The following is an 18841-nucleotide window of genomic DNA, read 5'->3' on the forward strand; positions in this document are numbered from 1 at the left end:
TATCTTGGGTTGGGCTGAAATGATCATGTTGTTTATATGGGCTATGTAAATGGGGCCCAAATTGGCTCATGCGCCTGCTGCCATGTTGTTGTCCATGTCAGCATCCATGTGGTGTCATGTCATCACCACTTTCCATGTCACTGCCACATCAAATTACATGTTATCATTGCCATCCACGTCATCTCCATGTCAGCAGCCATGACATCCGCCATGTCATCGATGCGTGACATGCAATTGAATCCGTGACGAAAATTATATTGTTTGTAACATTTATTTTCGTCATAGAAAATGGGCTTTGGTTGGGCTTCGGGGGCCCGGGGATATTCTTTGATGTTTTCGAAACGTCATGGATCAAGCAATTTATGACGAAAATTTAAGAAACGTCACGAGGTGTGATCTATGACGCTCGATATATGACGCTATTTGAGATCGTCATAGATACTGCTTTATGACGGTTTTTTAGTGATCTGTGACGAAATTTAAACGTCATGTATCACCAGATTTTTTGTAGTGGGAAGAACATCTCCATCCCTGTTGATGCTTCTTCTCACACAATCCGCAGGGTTCGATCGGAAGCTAGCTTCCCTCTCGAACAGTTCGAGCCCTCTTCGGTACTCCTCAAGCACACTCCAATCAGATTGCGATGGAAATCTGCAAGGTAGGAGGACTCGAGGGTAGATTTTTGGGTTGGATCCGCAACCCATCAAGCGGTCTCGCTGACGGTGGATCCCCACAAGTTAGGGTTCGGTCCCCAAGCGGAGTCAAGGAATCGGCGCTCACCTCCTCCATGCCCGTTGCGGGAAGGAATCTTGGGCGTCAACCCCCGGCTGGCGACACGTGGTGGGATCAGGGATTGCGGTGAAAGGACCTTGGGCGGTGATGGAATCCGTCCTGCTCAAGGTATCTCAGCCGAGCTGGCTCCTAGCGGAGATGGAAGCCATCCCGATCTAGGGTTGCACATCCCAACTGATGCCCCTCCCCACTTCTCCTCTATCGATTGTTTCGTGAGCTATTTTCTTCCATCCAAACCAAAATCTTGCGCACAAGTGGTTCGCGCAATTCCTCCCCTATCGATGGCTCCACCGACGGACAGAGGAGGAGATCGGCGGGATGGCTTCGGTGCTGGTCGCGCCGGACGTGGTACGGGACGTACCAATGCCCGCACCAACATCTGGCAGAGGATCGATGGGAGGGACCAGCGCAGGGGCAATCAAGGCGGTAATGCTGGTTCTGATCCTCATCAGGATGCTAGATCTGGATATGGTGGAAGGGGTGCTAGCCAAGAGGATCTGGATGAAGAAAGCAGACAATGGGGATTTGCTGATTCTAGAGGAAACCTAAGTGGTGATGGGGCCGCTTCCAGCGTTTGGGAGCGAGCAGCAGGTAAACAACTTTTTTCTGATCGATCTGAGTTTGGGGGGAATCTTCTAAATGGGCTAGGAATAATGAAAGAGGGTCGGGGAATCAGAACACTGATGAAGCTCCAGATCTCAAGGGTAGTGAAAGGTCTTACTCTGATAAGAATCAATCCATGCCTCCTTCCAAAACTCAGATGAAAGAAATAAGCAAGAATCTGAGAGTTAGACTGGCTTGTGAGGCCTGTGGGCTGAAAAATCACTCAATTGAAGATTGTAGGAGGAAATTGTTCTGTGAACTTTGCAGCTTTGCCAATCATGTTACATTAGATTGTAAAAGAGAACCATTCTAGAATGCTGGTCCTAAGTTATGTGCTGCCCAAGTCCATAAGCATAGTTTCTTCTTTATTGATGAGAACATAGATCTTAAGGCTTCCTAAGACAAAACTAGTACTGCTATTATCACTATGGTCAAGGGTGACCTGACTGCTAAAATGATTGAAAATGAATTTACCAGACTTGTTAGCAGTGCACACTGGAAATGGTCAGCTCGGCAGATTGCAGATAACAAATATACTATGAGGTTTCCCACCCCCAAGATGGTACTGGATTATAGTAAAAAATATAGATGCTCAGTTCACAGTGGAACCCTGGTCCTCTGCTATGAATGCCAAGGGTCAGTTACAGCAAGCTTGGTTTAGAGTGAGTGGGATACCTGTTGATCAGAGAGGTTTCGTACCATTGTCAAGATTGGTGGGCTGGTAGGCAAAACCATGGCCATTGATGAGAGCACCAGATTCAACAAAAAATATGTGAGAGTGAAAATCGCTTGCAGAAATGTGGATATGGATCCAGACTCTGCTGAAAGTACCTTGGAACTGTTCATCTATGACTTTTTCTTTGAGAGGGAATTATCACATGATGAAAGAGTTGATCACCCTAAAACTAAGATTCCTTCTGAGACACATGACCTCCAACCTAGCCCCAAAAAGCCCAGGACAGACCATACTGGTAGAGAGCCTGAAGTTGAGGCACATGAAGAAAACAAGTTTCAAGCTGACTCATGAGGAAAGTATAAAGGAAGGATTTGTCTCGATACAGGAGAAACCTCTAAGACAACTGGCTCTGCTAACACTCAGTTTCACAACATTTGGACCAAGGAGGCTGCTGATCCTAGTCAGAGCAAAAAGAAAAATGACACTGCTAGGGTCTTCCAAGTTGAAACTGATATTCTCTCTCCAGAAGATACTATTCCAGCTGCTACCTATGTGCCAAGTGGTGAAATGTTTCAAAAAGAGGAGTCTGGTGAGGTTAGTGTGGACAGTTCTGGATATATTAATGAAGTTCACAAGATCTTAGGAGCTGATACTGTATCATCCAGAAGGCATGAGGATCTTTTCATGGCAAGGTGTGATCATCTTGGAAATGTCAAAAACTTGATCAACTCCAAACCCACCAACACACACCTGTCTGATCTGCTAGAGCATGGTGCTGCCTGCAAACTAAAAGAGTGTATTGAGCTGGATAACAAATCTGAGGAGTTAGATATGGAGAAATTGGAGAATCCAAGTGATAAAATGAAGGCTCTGAGACAAGAAAGAAGGTCTTCTGAAAGGGTGATCCAAAACATGAATTTTTCTACTAGCTGTTCTTCAAGAATTCTCTCCAGCAAAAGGACTCTAGAAGGTAACAATGATTCTTCCAACTCTTTTTCTATATTGGGTAATGATGAAATTATTGATAGATCTATGTCTATGGGAGTTAAACTTGATGTCAGCTCTTTTGCTTCTATTGACATTCTTAAAAACATGGAAAATGCTAGAATTGCTTTAAGTAAAAAACAAATTCACCCTGCTCCTGCTCACATCAGCAATGACTCCTCTTTTAATGACTCTGAGGTGCTTAATTTAGAACTTGATTCAAAGCCTGATTGTGTAAATTCTGATAATGATGTGGAGTCTGATTTGGAGGATTTTACTCTGGTAACCTCTAAAAGAAAAAGAAAACCTACTAATAGATTTATGCCTTCAGGGAGGAAACCTCCCCAATCCAAGAGCAAGAAAATTTCTTGCTCTTCCTCCCACCAAAGTACCAAAAACAAGGAAAGTCCTTGTGGTGCTGGTAGGGTGCAAAAATCCAAAAATAAAAAATCATGAAAGGTTTAATCTAGAATTGTAGGGGCATAAAAAAAGGGTGTCTCCTCTTTTCTTAAAAACCTCATATCTAAACACAAATTTCACTTCATTGGTCTCTAGAAAACAATGATAGAGATAATTGATGACAAAATCTTGAGGAGTTTTGACCATAATAATGATTATCTTTGGAAATGGGTACCATCCAGAGGAAAGTCTAGGGGTATCCTAAGTGACATAAATACTGACTTCTTGGAGGTGGGAAGCTTCTCAAACGAAAAATATATGTTACAATTGGATCTTTGGGAGAAACAACTCAAATGCAAATGGAATTTCTTGAATATTTATGGTGCTGCTTAGCCAGAGGACAAAAATGAGTTTCTAGCTGAGTTAGCCAGATTTTGCAGCAAAAACAAGCTGCCCGTCCTGGTCGGTGGTGACTTTAATATTATCAGGTTCTCCACTGATAAAAATAAACCCACAGGTGTGCACAAGCACACTGATTTGTTCAACAATATAATCTCAACCTTTGAGTTGCTAGACATCCCTCTGGTTGGAGACAAGTATACATGGTCCAATAACCATCAGATTCCAACCTTAGAAAGATTGGACAAAATTCTTATTTCTAAGCAATGGGAGGACTTGTTCTCCATTGTCTTTGTGTATAAACTTCCTAGGGAAGTTTCTGATCATAACCCACTGATTCTCTCTACTCAAGATCACAATCCTTGCAAAAAGCTCTCATTTAGATTTAAAACAGCCTTGCTCAAGGACCTGGAGTTCAGACCCTTGGTGCAAAACATTTGGGAGAAGCCTTGCTATGCTTCCTCCTCTCTAAATAGAATCCAAAGCAAACTTAAACGTATTAAACAATATTTCAAAGGTTGGGGGTTTAATAAGCAAGGGGTGCAGAGGAAAAGGAAAAAAAGAAATGCAAAAGATGAATTATTGGTCTTGGAGCAGATTGAAGAAGAGAATCCCTTGCCTGCTGACCAAATGTTAAGGAAAACATGGCTAATCTCTGAACTTTTCAGAATTAGTGAGGAAGAAGAGTTCTACTGGAAGTTAAGATCTCATGACAGATTATTACATGAAGGGGATATTAACGCTGAATACTTTCATAGATTGGCTAATGGTAGAAAGAGAAGAAATATAATCCTTCAAATGGAAGATGGAGATAAGGTGGTTGAAGGTGATGTGGAGTTGTTAGCTCATGCAACTGATTACTATAAAGATATGTTTGGCCCTGCTGAGGGTAATAAATTCCCTTTGGATCCTACCATGTGGGATGCAGAGGAAAAAGGTAGTGATGAAGAAAATAATATATTGTGCCAATCTTTTTCTGAAGAGGAAATCAAATATGCACTTTTCCAAATGAAAAAAAAACAAAGCAGCAAGACCTGATAAAATCCCAATAGAGTTCTACCAATCCTGCTGGGAAACTATCAAAACTGATATTGTAGATCTCTTTGATGACTTTCATAAAGGGATACTACCAGTATGCAGACTCAATTATGGAGTGATCACCCTATTACCAAAAGTGCAGGATGCTATTAGGATCCAACAATTTAGACCTATTTGCCTCCTGAACGGCCTTTACAAATGAATCACTAAGACATTGACACTAAGATTGGAAAAACTGGCAGATAAATTAATCTTGAAAACTCAATCTGCCTTCCTGAAAGGTAGAAATATTATGAATGGGGTCATGGCCCTCCATGAAATTCTGCATGAAACCATGAAAAAGAAAGAAGTTGGAGTTGTCCTTAAACTGAATTTCGAAAAAGCTTATGACAAAGTCAATTGGAACTTCCTCTTTGACTGTCTCAAACTTTGGGACTTTTGTGACACTTGGATTAATTGGATCAAGGATGTTGTCACTGGGGGTACTGTTTGTGTGAAACTAAACAATGTTGAGGGTCCCTACTTTGTTAGCCATAAAGGGGTTAGACAGGGATCCCCTCTCCCCAATTTTGTTGAACTTTGTGGCTAATTGTCTAGCCAGAATGGTCAGGCAAGCTCAGCAAAATGGTTTACTATGTGGACTGGCTGATAACTTGATTCCCAAAGAAGTGGCCATACTCCAATATGCAGATGACACAATTATTTATCTCAAAGATGATTTAGAAATGGCCAGGAATATGAAACTATTGTTATACCTCAATGAGGTAATGTATGGGCTAAAGATTAACTTCTCAAAAAAATGAGGTTATTTTGATCAATGGAGATGATACCAAACACTTGCTTTATGCTGATCTTTTCAACTGTCAGACTGGCGCTTTCCCTATCAAATATCTGGGTGTTCCTGTAGGCCCTGGGAGACAACATGTGAAGGACTGGACCCCTTTGGAAGAAAAGAATTTGAAAAAACTTTCCACGTGGAAAGGAAGCTCCTTATCCATGGCTGGTAGATTGACTCTCATCAACTCCAGTTTATCCAGTTCTTTCATATACCACATGTCTATGTATCTTCTTCTTAAGACCACTACTGATTTCCTAGACAAACAAAGAATGACCTTCCTGTGGCAGGGGAATGAGTCTAAAAAGAAGTACCACTTAATCAAATGGGAAGTCATCTATAAAAGTAAATACAAAGGTGGCTTAGGCATAAAAAACATTAGGAAAATGAACATCAGCCTCTTAACCAAATGGTGGTGGAAGTTAGAGAAGGAAGATGGATTATGGCAATCCATAGTTAAAGCTAAATATATGCATGGAAACAATTTGGTTGCTGCAGTTAAATACAGGGTTGATGACTCTCATGTCTGGTCTGACCTCCTTAAAGTCAGATGCTTCTATTTAAAAGGGAGATCCACAAATGTTAAGAATGGCAAATGCACATTATTTTGGGAAGATCCTTGGTTATACCAAAAACCTCTATGCATTCTATTTCTAGTACTCTATGATCTCTGTCAAGACAAACTCATTTTTGTGCACACTTTTTTTGCTGAAGCAAGCCCAACTGCTTTTTTCTAGATGGCTTCCTCGGGTCCTTTTTGAGGTGTGGGTTTCTTTGATAAATGAAGTCTATTCTTATCCATTTGAAAATATGAATGATGAAATCTTGTGGAATTTGTGTAAGAGTGGGAAGTTCAAAACAAAATCTGTCTATGATATGTTGTGTTCTGGGGATTCTGGCCTAGCTTATAAATCTATCTGGAAAGCCAAGATCCCTCATAGGATCAAAGTTTTCCTTTGTCTGCTGAAAAATAAAGCTACCCTTACTAAAGATAATTTGCTGAAAAGAAACTAGCAATGTGATCCTTCCTGCTACTTTTGCTCTGCTGATGAAGATATTGATCATTTGTTCTTCCTTTGCCCAGTGGCTAAAGTAATCTGGGGAGTAGTTGCTATTTGTTTGGGTGCTAGTAATATTCCTGAAAACATCAATCAATACAATTACTAGATTAACCACTGGCTACCACATGGTCAGCTAGTTTACACCTTCTGTATGGCTGCCATATGTTGGGCCATATGGAAACGGAGAAATGAAGTCTGTTTTGAGAATAAAGTGCTGAAAAACCCCACTAATATCATACTATACGCTTGTGCTCTCAGGACATACTGGGCAGGTCTTTATGGGTCAGATATGCAAGGAAAAATTCTGGAAGGTGTGAGGATCCTGGTGTCTTGCGTCCACAAGGTGATGGCTCGGCAGAAACGCGTCCCACCTCATTTGTTACTGGATGGACCTTCTCAGCTGAGGGACTCAAGTGAAGATGTATCGGAGGAAGACGCCTAGAAGCTACCAGTCTTACTTCTACCTTTGTCTTCTCGTCGGTGCTCTTGGTTGTGCGCTATTTCGTTGTGAACTCTGTTGGTTGTCTTTGTCTTAGACTCTCTGTATTCGAGACAGCATGAGAATGAAAGTCATTCTCAAGGCCTGATCTCCTGCACTGTGTTCTGTTTTCTTAGTCTCGTAACATTTGTGTAATGACTGGTATTTCCGTTCTTTAATGGAAATGGGGCCTCAATTAAAAAAATTGTTGTAGGACACTATTCAATATTCAAATTTACCTTTACTAGTGGACATCATTAGAGTAGAGGTGGGAGAAAACAAATCAATTGATGAAAATGCCCCTGCTTGCCATTGTTCTTCAGGCGATGTTAGGAAGAAAATTCTTTTCTGTTTTTTGAGGAATTAGATAGATCTTTTCTGTTGCATCAGGCGTGATCGATCTAAATTTCAGGAAAACGCTACCTATCAACTATACACCGTTGGGATTAAACAACTTTCTCCCGTGAATTCTCTCTCCAAGAACGAACGAACTCTCCTCCAACACTCTCTCGGTGGCAACTTTTGGCAGGCACGCAGCACGCTTGCTTCCCCTGTTCGCGCGATCGAACGCTGGGAGCCGCACGCAGCAGCAGAACATGCGGGCCCGCGACGCGCAAGCGGAGTTGGAATTCTTTCCAGCCACCGCGGGCGACGAGGAGCGGGGCGCCTGCTCATCGTTCTTGGCCGCGGTGGCTGCCGTCGAGGGGTCTTTTAGTCTATTCACCATATTTCTTCCTCCCCTCACATGAAAATAATATTTCATTAATCTTGGTGTCCATAAGCAAATTGGGATAGTTAATATTGAATGGTGTCCGATAGCAAAGATGTATCTATCTATTATTGTATTATTTAGCCAATAAACGGAGTCTCCACGTTCGCTCTCAAGGCATAGAAATTCCCACGTTAATCAAAAAAATAGAAAAATAAAAATTACCCACCACTGCCATTATAATAAAAATTAGCCTAAAACACCCCTGTGCCTAATTAAAAATCACCCACCAATGCTATTATGAAAAATTAAATATAAAATATTATTTAGCTATGTATCAGTTATTAACATATACTATTAATAAAAACTAAAGCTAACAACAATCAATCAAAATAAAATTAAAATAAGAATAATTATATGCATAATATTTTTAAAGCTCAACAAATCAAATTGTTATTATAGGTAGACTATATTTGAATTGTTTTAACCAACAATAAGATATAATTTACGATAATGAATAGGATGATGTATTATTAAAAAAATAGTATAATCATTAAGTAAGGATACAACAACATGCAAATTTTTGAATTTTCAATACTAGCCGCGCAAATGCGCGTTATACGCCTAGTTGTCTTATTATTTGGCCAACAAACAAAGTCTCCACGTTCGCTTTCAAGGTTTAGAAATTCTCATGTTAATCAGAGAAAAAAAGAAAAATTAAAATTACCCACCACTACCATTATAAAAAATTAGCCTAAAATAACCATACACATGTTTATAAATTACCTACCAGTGACATTAAAATATATTTCTATTTATAAATATAAATATATCCATCGTTTTGCAAATCAAGCTACATATCGTGCAACCTTGTCGTTACCGAGGGAGGATCTTTGACATTACTTCAAACGTTTGTTGCCGATATTGCTATAAGATACTACCGCAACAATTAACACCACAAGCTCAAAAAGAATTAACACTACAAGCAGATCACGAATCAGAACAATATGATCATGTCATGATTGGTATACTAAGCTCATCAGGCTTGAACATGAACATAGGTTGTTGAAATTCTGAGTGGAATCTTGTGCTCTGCACTATATGGAGATTTGTTGGCTTCCAAAAAGCAAGAAATTTGGATCCATTGTTTCCCAAAAGAAACTAGGCCATGGAGGCATAGCGCCATGCAACAGATGACGGAATTAAACATAGTAGCAATAGATGACCAAGAGGATCATAAAGTAGTGAAGCTAGCAAAAAAACAACTGAGTTAGTTGAACTGAGTAGTGAGCAGCATTACTGCAAGAGCTGTCAGATAAGAAACATGTTACTAATACTACTAGTGAAAGATAGTAGCTAAGATCGAGGAGATACACAGTCATGACAGGTTAGAGCGTGCGCTTGCCATGCGGCCACATCACTAATAAAGAAAGATGTAGGCAAAAGAAGGTATCATTGTACTAGCAGCAGAGAAGCACACTTGATTACTGAAACAAGTAGCATGTGATGAGAAAGATTTAAAATTATGAATAATAATTAAATAAAAATATAAAATATATTTAAAATATCAATACTAACTGCGTAAATACGCGGTCACCTCACTAGTTTAAGTAGTATCCCATAGTAAAATCAACATCAACATTGAACATCAACATTGAACGTGTCCAGCAGCAAAATTACTCTTTTTCATTTTCCATATTAAAGTTCCCGTATCCTTTTCCAGGCCTCCGCATGTGACGCCATGGACCAATCCTGTTCTTTCTTTCATGATTGCTGCTGCGCCTGCGCGTTTTTCGGCAGCGCTCTGTGCTGTCGGGCTGCCAAGCACTCCACGAGGGCACCAACGCCACGCCCAGTCGCCCAGGCCAGCGGTGGCAAACTTTGCGTGCGTGTGTGCGATGCGACGTGATGCGGCGACGTGGGGGTGTGTTTAGATGCTCAAACTCCTCCAAACTTTCTAAATTTTCCATCAATCGAAATCACATCAAAATATTAAATATAATAAATGATCTATGTATGAAGTACGAAATATAGATAAATAAAAAAACTAATTACATAGTTTTGATATACGTTGCGAGACGAATCTTTTGAGCCTAGTTAGATCATGGTAGGACAATATTTACCACAAACAAACGAAAAGTGTTACAATGTGCTACAGTATCCAATGTGACTTTTTCTACCCGTTTTCCAGAGATCTAAACACAGCCGTGATGCCTTTGCACTTTTCCTAATTCCTAGGATGGCAGATATAGCTAGTAGTACGCTTGTCTGTTCTCGCGTTTCAGCCCAAAAATTCTTCTGCGCACGTAGGCCGGGCTAGCTACCGCAGCTCTGGCTCGTAGGCCGGGAAGCAAGTGAAGCTGGAGAGATACTGCCGTTCAATCAGCTTTCCAAAAGACCCAATCTTTTCAGATATCTTTCACTTTTTTTTTTGTCTTCAACCAATCTTTCATTTGTAGTTTTAACGTTTTACGGTTTTACCGTGGGCAGAGAATCTCGATCTTCAATGAGGGGCGGATCCAGCGTGGGCAGAGAATCTCGATCTTCATGCAGTCAAGGCCCCCTAGCCTCCCTTACAATTTTCTAGCCATGAATGAAGAGGAGGAAGAAGAAAAGGAGAAGAAGAAAGAAGAAAAAGAAAGGAGAAAAGAAGAAGATGGAAAACTCAACCCTCCCTCTACTTGGATTTTAGATCCGCCCGTGTCTCCAATCGTTCACTGCTTTGAGGTCTTCGTAATTGTCTTGCCATTGCCAAGCCCTTGGCCTTGGAAATTGGAATACAAGTGGAGTGGTACACGAGCTCGCTAAATAGTCACATCTTATATGTTTTCCAGACATAACTCGAATATTCATCAGGTGTGTGTTGGTCGTACAATAGGGGCATTATACAAAAAGAAATACAGTTTGTAGTAGCTTGTAGAGGACTTTTACGGTACACAATACGATCATATACTACCATCCGAGATGGACTCGTATATAAACATCGGACGGTTAAGATTTGTCTATGCTACTGAAACAATGATCAGTAGTATGAGGTAGTATACCTAAGTAGTATGGGTAGTATAAGGGTAATATTGGAAAGATAATTATTGATACTAATTCATTTATCTTATATTTTCTTTCTATTTCATTTTCTTTTGCATTCTCGTTCATTTCGTCTCTTCCCGCTCCCTGTCGGCGCCTAGGTTTCCAGAGCAGAGGATCGGCGCCAACCCGGCTAGGGTTTCAGTCGGCCCGCCGCCGACCGGCCTAGGGTTCCCGTCGGCCCACCGCCGCCCCTTCGGTCGTCATCATCGAGGCGACCCTGGGAGGAGGGCGGCCAGCGGGTCTCCCCCAGGGCCGTTGTTCGCCGCCGAGAATGCTCGCCGCCGACCCTTCGGTCCCCACCATGGAGGCGGCGCGGAGGGCGGGCAGTGGGTCGGTCCCAGGGCCGATGCGCGCCGGACCTGCGGTTCGCGCCCCCGCTCGACAGGGGGTCACCACCGGGCAGGCGTCTCGTCCCTTCGTTCGCCGCCTCGCCGTCGTCGGGGGCGAAGGGGAGGCGCCTCGCAGTGAGGGCTCCACCCGGCGGCCACCGGCGCTACTGCAGGCCGAGCGGCGGCGGATGGTAAGCGGCGGCGAACACGGCAAGTGCGCAGGTCGGCACTGCCGGATCCAGTGAACTGCCCGGATTTCGCTTCTGCTCCCTATTAGGATCTGTCTATATCATGCTTGAGTGATTTGTGGACTTCCTACACTCGAGTGATTACGAGCAACAAATCACACGAATATGATAGAACTGGAAATTCGAGTGAAACATAGACAAGTCTCACTCGGATGATACTAGGCATCAAATCACACAAATAAACAAATCCAACACAACCCGAGTCATTCACACTACTAATCTCACACAAAATAGGCTTAAACAGACTTAAAAAAGAAAATTCAGATTTTCAAAAAGCATTCTATAGATTCAGAATTTTCAAAAAGCATTCTATCAGATTAGTAGGTGTAGATGACAACAAATAGAATTGTAATTAAGAAAATTGAACATGAGTGATTCAAATGCAGAAAAAAAAAGTGAAAACACAAATTTTAATATAAACAAATGTTTTCAAAATATTTCTATGGAATACAGACAACAAAAGTTTGAGGGTGCCTTTAAACCCCACAAATGCCAAATGGCAAATACAAAAAAAAAGCTAAAAAAAGAAAAAGAAATTACAACAAGAACTCAAATAAATGACAGTTCAAGGTACACTGGCGATTTAACATGTTTGAACTGTAACTCGAACTATTTGTTTACCTAAACCCTGCAGATGCAAATAGCAAATATTAGAAAATGTAAATATGAAAATATCTACTATATAGTATTTACACCTTGATTACACAAAAATGATAGTACAATTAGTACTAAAACTTTATAATGAACAGACTGTATTGTATATAGAATGCAACATAATTTTCAATCAGAAAACAAAGGCACCAATTCAATATGAAGCCATTGTAGAAAGGATACTCAATATGAAGCTGCATCTAGAATACAACCCTTCCTTAAAGTCAATATAAGAACTAGCACTGTTGCCCACAGGCACCAGTTCAATGCTCAGAACTGTGCCAGAGATGACACGGTCTTCTCCACCTACATGGACCTACAAAGCAATTTGGCCGGAAGCATAAGGGCATAGTACAAAGACATCACTTCTGCTATGATCAATAGCAATTCCGTAGAACTCCCAAAGTTCTAGTAAAATATAAATTAGTATAAATCACACGTACATATGAGAACTCATGATATTACATATGCATGATACATAATTTACAGTGACATTTCCACTGTAATTATGGTTATGCTACACTGTAAGTGTAGTAAACATATCATGTAAGTGTAGTAAATAACAGTGTTTTACAATAAAAAATGAGGCTAATCTAGTGATCTATCGTTAAAGTAAACTTAAAGCACGAGAAAGATGAAGAATTGAAAGGACTGTAAATAGTAAAAGGAAGAAAGACAAAAGGAGAGAACGCCCACCAGGACAAACCTCCTCTTCTCTACCACTTAGAAATGGCACAAATTACATATAGGATGCAAATTTCATAGGCAGTGGCAGTGGATAAAATAAAAGTGGAAGGTAGAAGGAGGACAAAGAATTGAAAAGTGTAATAAGCAAGTCATATTTCAAATTTATATAACACATTGCACATCACATTAGAGTTATTGATCCTATTAGAAGTAGTATAGGACCTTGTCACCTAACGTAGGCTGAATGTAACAAAGAGCAAAATAGCAACAAATTTACTACAATGTAACACTAAGCAACATGTAAATTGTATATATATATATTAATATTTCTAATGTATCCAACCGGGGGGAAATGGGGAAAACAGATCAAGGAAGCAACATTTTAAAAAGCTGACACTAGTAGAAGTATAGTAATCATAAAACCATATGCAGGAATAGTCTGTAGTACTACTACAACTAAAAAACAGAACTAAACAACCTCAATACCTTCATCTTATCTATTCTATTCTAGTTATAATATCCAATCAGTCAGAAATGTCTTCCAAGAAACAAAGTCTAAAATAAGCAGGAAACAATATAGAATAAGTTTATATGGACACAATTCATATGGTTCTGTTTTAGTCAATATTCACAACTGATTACTATCTCTGATGAACGGAGATTTTATCTTAGGGAGGGGTGGGTTCAATAAAAACTCTTGTGTCCATCTTTCAAAAAAGAAGATTAAACTCCAGCCGGCAACCACTAGCAAATGCATGTTAGGGGGACTGTTGTTCACTGATGAGGAGAACACAACTTATTAGCCAAAAAGAACAGACTTTGTTGTGAAACTAAAGAAAAATCGATCTTAACCAGACAGATCAAGCAGATCTATAATAAAAAAAATCAGTTAGCTAGCTACTCTTTCGAAAACCTGAGAACAACATTCCCAACAAACTCCCAGAATCCTCTAGCATAGAGTTTTACACCCTACTATGCAGATAGCCAGTTACAAATCCAGCCACCTATAAGTTAAAATGCTTCTGTTGAGATTATTGCTATCTAATTCACTACCTCTGTTACAAATTATTTTTGGCATTAATTCGAGAGAAATCTAGACTACTAAACCCAATCGCAAAGCAGAGACACAAAAAATGAGCAGGTACAAGCTACAATACTGAATCCAACCAAACAACATATCAAACTAGACTAATCTCGTGAATTAATCGGTTAAAAGCTATGCAACCAAAGCGAATGCCACAACAGAGACAGCTAGACCAATCTAATCAACAAAAAGCCTAGGTTAATACCACAGGAATTGAATAAAATACAGAACAGATCACAGGGTAATCGATCGAAATCAACCAAACGGAAATGCAAAAATATGAAATCCACAGGGGAATAAGAACAACAACGGAGGAAATCTTCAAATCGCCATACCTACGCTCCTGGCTGAGAGCCGCGATGCCCCTGGTGGAGAACGTCCTCCTGAGTCCTGACGGAGAACGAGAGAAGAGAAAAGGGAATGGTCAAAGGGTCAAAGCAACGGGACATTAAAAGGTTCGGCTCCCAAAATGAAACAGCAGACACAAACACGTGGGGCCCACCACGTGCACAGCTCCAAACCAGACAAACCCACCGAACGGATCAAACGAACAAAAACAAGCCAACGCAAGTATCGGAGAAATCGAGTGCTGGACGCCGGAGAATCACTCAAGTAACGTTTAGCTTTCCCCTTTCTCCTTTCTATTAGCCAAAATTTGCTCTCTATTGGTAAGTTATTCACTCGTATTTCTAATCTTTCTGCTCTGTATGCATACTGTGCACTGATTGCATGGTAATTAATCTGTTTCAGGCTTGAGCCCCGTCCCCGCTACAGCACTTTGCTGCCTCCCTTCGCATTTTTACAAATTGATACTTCAAGCTATAACGTGTGAAATGAAGGATGTCAGAGCTTGATTCCATATTCTTAGATAAACAGATTGAAGCTGCCACCCTGCTCATCCAGTTAAGAGCAATTGCATCATTGCATCTCCACCTGTACAACCAGGCTATCCATCCAAATCAATGCAACTGAAACCCGCAAATCTACAAAATCTAGATAAAAGATTGTCCAAAGAACATCCATAACGCGCGAAGCAAGGGGGGCGAGGCCTGCGGCGGCGGAAGAATGGGTTCCCGGCGTCACCCACAGTCCCGATCTTCCGGCCGATGGTGACGAGGACGGGCAGCGGCATGGAAGGGAACAGGTGACCTCGATGAGGACGGGCGGCGGCGGATGCGATCGGATCGGCACTAGGCCTAAAATGCAAAATAATCTCCTCAATTTATAGTAAGTTACTAATGACAATCTTATCCTTTCTAACGAATGGTTGGATGTTCTCTATACTACATACTACCAAATTGGTAGTATTGTGCTCCATAAGAGACCTCTTGTAGTATACAACCTTCATCTAGGAGTGCAGATAACACCGGTGGTTTGCATTACACTGATGCCAAATGACTGCTCAATGTCGAGACACGATCGGTAACAAGAAATGTTGAGACAAGCAGGTGAAAGCCAGAGGGCAAGACGAGTCACATTCTGCTCTTCCGGACCGGGCCCAGCTCCTTGGCCTTGGCCCTGAGCTCATGCTTCTTGATCTTGCCGGTGGCCGTCTTCGGCAGCGGCCCGAACACTACGGACTTGGGCACCCAGTACCCCGGCATCCTCTCCCGGCAGAACCGCATGATGTCGTTCGCGGTGGCCTCCGAGGCGTCGGCGGCCCCGTCCTTGAGCGTCACGAACGCGCACGGCGACTCCCCCCACCGCTCGTCGGCCCTGGCGACCACCGAGGCCTCGAGCACCGCCGGGTGCGTGCACACCACCTTCTCCACCTCCAGGCTGCTGATGTTCTCCCCGCCGGAGATGATCACGTCCTTCATCCGGTCCCTCACCTCGATGTACCCGTCGGGGTGCCGCACGCCGAGGTCGCCCGAGTGGTACCACCCGCCCGCGAACGCCTCCGCGTTGGCCCTGGGGTTCTTCAGGTACCCCTTCATCACGGCGTTGCCCCGCATCACGATCTCGCCGTAGGTCTTGCCGTCGGCGGGGACGGGCGCCATCGTCTTGGGGTCCACCACGTCCAGGCCTTCCAGCGCGACGTACCGGATGCCCTGCCGGCAGTGCAGGCGGGACCGCTCCTCCAGCGGCAGCTCGTCCCACTCGGGCTTCCACGCGCACACCGTCGAGGGCCCGTAGGTCTCCGACAGGCCGTACGTGTGCGTGACGCGGAACCCGCGGATGGACAGCGCGGCGAGCTGGGACGGCGTCGGGGCGGCTCCGGCCACGTTGACGTTCACGACGCGCGGGAGCGGCAGGAAGGTCTCGCTTGCAGGGGCGTTGATGAGGTTGTTGAGGACGACCGGTGCAGCGCAGAAGTGCGTCACTCCTTGCTTCGTGATGCCATGGTATATCGCTTTTGTGCTCACCTGCAAATTGCAAAATGGTGTTCGAGTTATCAGAAGATAAAGTTCTCTTGCTTTTTTCACCCAAAAAGTTGAGTTGACGTAGCTGAAATTTCATAATACTTTTGGGACCAAAATGTGGTCCTGAACCAGAACGGATGGTTAACGTTAACGTACCTGGCGAAGGCAGATGCTTGTTCCACAGAAAGCTGCCAGCGCCCAAGTATAGCACCAACCATTGCAGTGGAACATGGGCAGAGTCCACAGGTAAACAGCACCTTCAGGCATTCCCCACACAATAGCAACACTGAGCGACATGAGATAGGCACCGCGGTGATGCAGCACGACGCCTTTCGGGCTGGAAGTAGTCCCGGAAGTGTAGCCTAGGGCGATGCTCTGCCACTCATCCCTTGGTGGCTTCCAGTTGAACTCTGGGTCACCAGTTTTCAGGAACTCTTCATACTCTATAGCTCCCTTTCCTAGAGCATAGTGCAGGGACTTTGGATCACAGGTTGGGTCACCAATAACGATCAGGATCGGAGGCCTGAAAGCCGATTTCTTCTTCTCGGAGAGTATCTTCAGGGATTCTTCGGCTAGAGTGAAGAATTCTTGGTCTACCATCACAACTTCTGCCACGGAATGGTCAAGAAGGAATGCGATTGTCTCGGCATTTAACCTGATATTGACGCAGTTCACAACAGCTCCGGACATCGGAACGCCAAAATGAGCTTCATAAGCTGCTGGGATATTTGGGGCTATTACAGCAACCTAAGCAAAGAAAAAAAAGGCTCAGTTTATTACAATTCAAGCACAAATTGTTTTCCAATGTAATCAAAAAATATTTCTTCTTTCTTTTTTTTAGGAAAAAGAGTACCCCGTGAATCACATGGCCAAAATGTTTATTTTAGCAACTTGATAGGTCATCCAGCTAATTCATCGCTTTTTTTTCAAATGTGCAACGGGCATACTGATGAGCAAATATATATATTGGAGAAAATTTATGGACCATCAATACAAAAGTTTTTCCCGTGTGAGGAATGACTTTTTTTTCAAGGCTAGGTGCTTACCCTCAAGTCTCGACAGGTTGGTTGATAGAGACAAGGCCCAGAGTCTGAGAGTCATGGGCTAGACAATATTGAGATAAGCTTATCTTATTCTGACCAAAAACAGTAGGCTGTCGTATTCCATTTCGATGAGAAAAAACTACTTCTACTAGACTAGTTTTGGTTACAGGCATCTTCTAAAAGCAACCGGAATACCATTTTGTTCTGATTGGCTGCCAAAATACAGTCATAAACATCAATCAGAGAATTGCAATTACAAGAGGAACCAAGCAATTTTTTTCCTTAAAAAATTAAAAGATAGTGAAATTCAGCCTGTAAAGGGAGGAATCAGTAACAGTGTCTTCCACTTGTTGGAAACGGGGGCCATCTTGCATATAAAAAGCTAATGAAATTGAAATCACTCCACACTCAGGTCACTGTCAATATCCCCAGTCCCCACTACATCACGAACGAAATTTTAACTGATTCACCCTACGATGAATGCAACCCATATTATCCAAAAATTCCTAAAATAGCACGATACAGTTCACAAGCGGTTATATGCTGAAAAGGATTCCTCCTCAAAGAAAAGAAGAACACTAAGAGTAGAAAATCCAAGGGAGCTGAGTGAATTCACCGTGCTTCCAGGACCGACAGATCGGCGCGCGAGGGCGGACGCGAGGCGGCGGCACCGGCGGTAGGTCTCGGCCCAGGTGTAGCGCACGGGGCCGTGCACGACGGACGCTCTGCCCGGCTGCGCCAGCGCGGCGCGCTCGAGGAACCAGAGCGGCGTGAGCGCCGTGTAGTTGGCGTCGTTCCGCGGCAGGTCGTCGATGTCCCGCTCCGGCGCCGGGGACCCGCGCCCAGAACTCATCCTTCCAACTCTCTCTCTCTCTCTCTCGCTCGCTCGCTCTTCTCGCGCGAAGATCGTGACGAGGCGGCGACTAGAGTGCCGTACCAGTGTCGAAAGCGTGAGGCCAGCGAGTGGAAATAGGAGGCGAGGCGACGGCGCTAGGGGGCCCGCGGCGCCGTGCGGGCGACTTGTACGCCAGGACGCCCGTCCGGTCAGGAACGGACGGCCAGGATCGTTCTCTGGCCCACGGACTTGCAATTGGACTTCGCCTTCGCCAGATCCCGCCGAATGGGCCGGACGAGCTTACGTGGTGACATTGGACGGACACGCGTGCGTGCCGTCGCACTCCCAGCCAGCTCTGTGGCGGTGGGCCAACGGGCTCCTGCTCCAATTATTGATAGAACTGCCGCGGGTGTCGAGTGGATGTAAATATGGTATTTGATGGGACTAAAAGCTCGGATAGAAAAGTTTTTTAAATTTTTTTATGATGATTGGTATGAAGAGAACATGTTTTGTAAAATTCAATTTAATAAGGCATCCGAA

The 18841-nt window shown here is 43.1% G+C and overlaps 1 protein-coding gene across 1 annotated transcript; it reads right to left on the reverse strand.

Annotated features, from left to right (window-relative positions):
* Window positions 1-15288: 15288 nt before the first annotated feature.
* LOC120691028 (acetate/butyrate--CoA ligase AAE7, peroxisomal-like) lies at window positions 15289-18449 on the reverse strand. Its single transcript, XM_039973979.1, has 3 exons — window positions 18083-18449; window positions 16580-17170; window positions 15289-16426 (listed from the first exon to the last, which is right to left on the reverse strand). Exons 1-3 carry the CDS (start codon window positions 18317-18319, stop codon window positions 15533-15535), a joined length of 1722 nt encoding a protein of 573 aa, XP_039829913.1. The 5' UTR covers window positions 18320-18449; the 3' UTR covers window positions 15289-15532.
* Between the last annotated feature and the right edge of the window lie 392 nt (window positions 18450-18841).

Source organism: Panicum virgatum, chromosome 9N (genome assembly GCF_016808335.1).
Source record: "Panicum virgatum strain AP13 chromosome 9N, P.virgatum_v5, whole genome shotgun sequence".
Lineage (NCBI taxonomy): Eukaryota > Viridiplantae > Streptophyta > Magnoliopsida > Poales > Poaceae > Panicum > Panicum virgatum.

Coding starts and splice junctions, on each gene's coding strand:
- LOC120691028 (XM_039973979.1), bottom strand. CDS start 18,319: ATGAGTTCTGGGCGCGGGTCCCCGGCGCCGGAGCGGGACATCGACGAC. Junction 17,171..18,082: donor CTGTCGGTCCTGGAAGCACG/GTGAATTCACTC, acceptor TTCTTTGCTTAG/GTTGCTGTAATAGCCCCAAA. Junction 16,427..16,579: donor CAAGCATCTGCCTTCGCCAG/GTACGTTAACGT, acceptor TGCAATTTGCAG/GTGAGCACAAAAGCGATATA.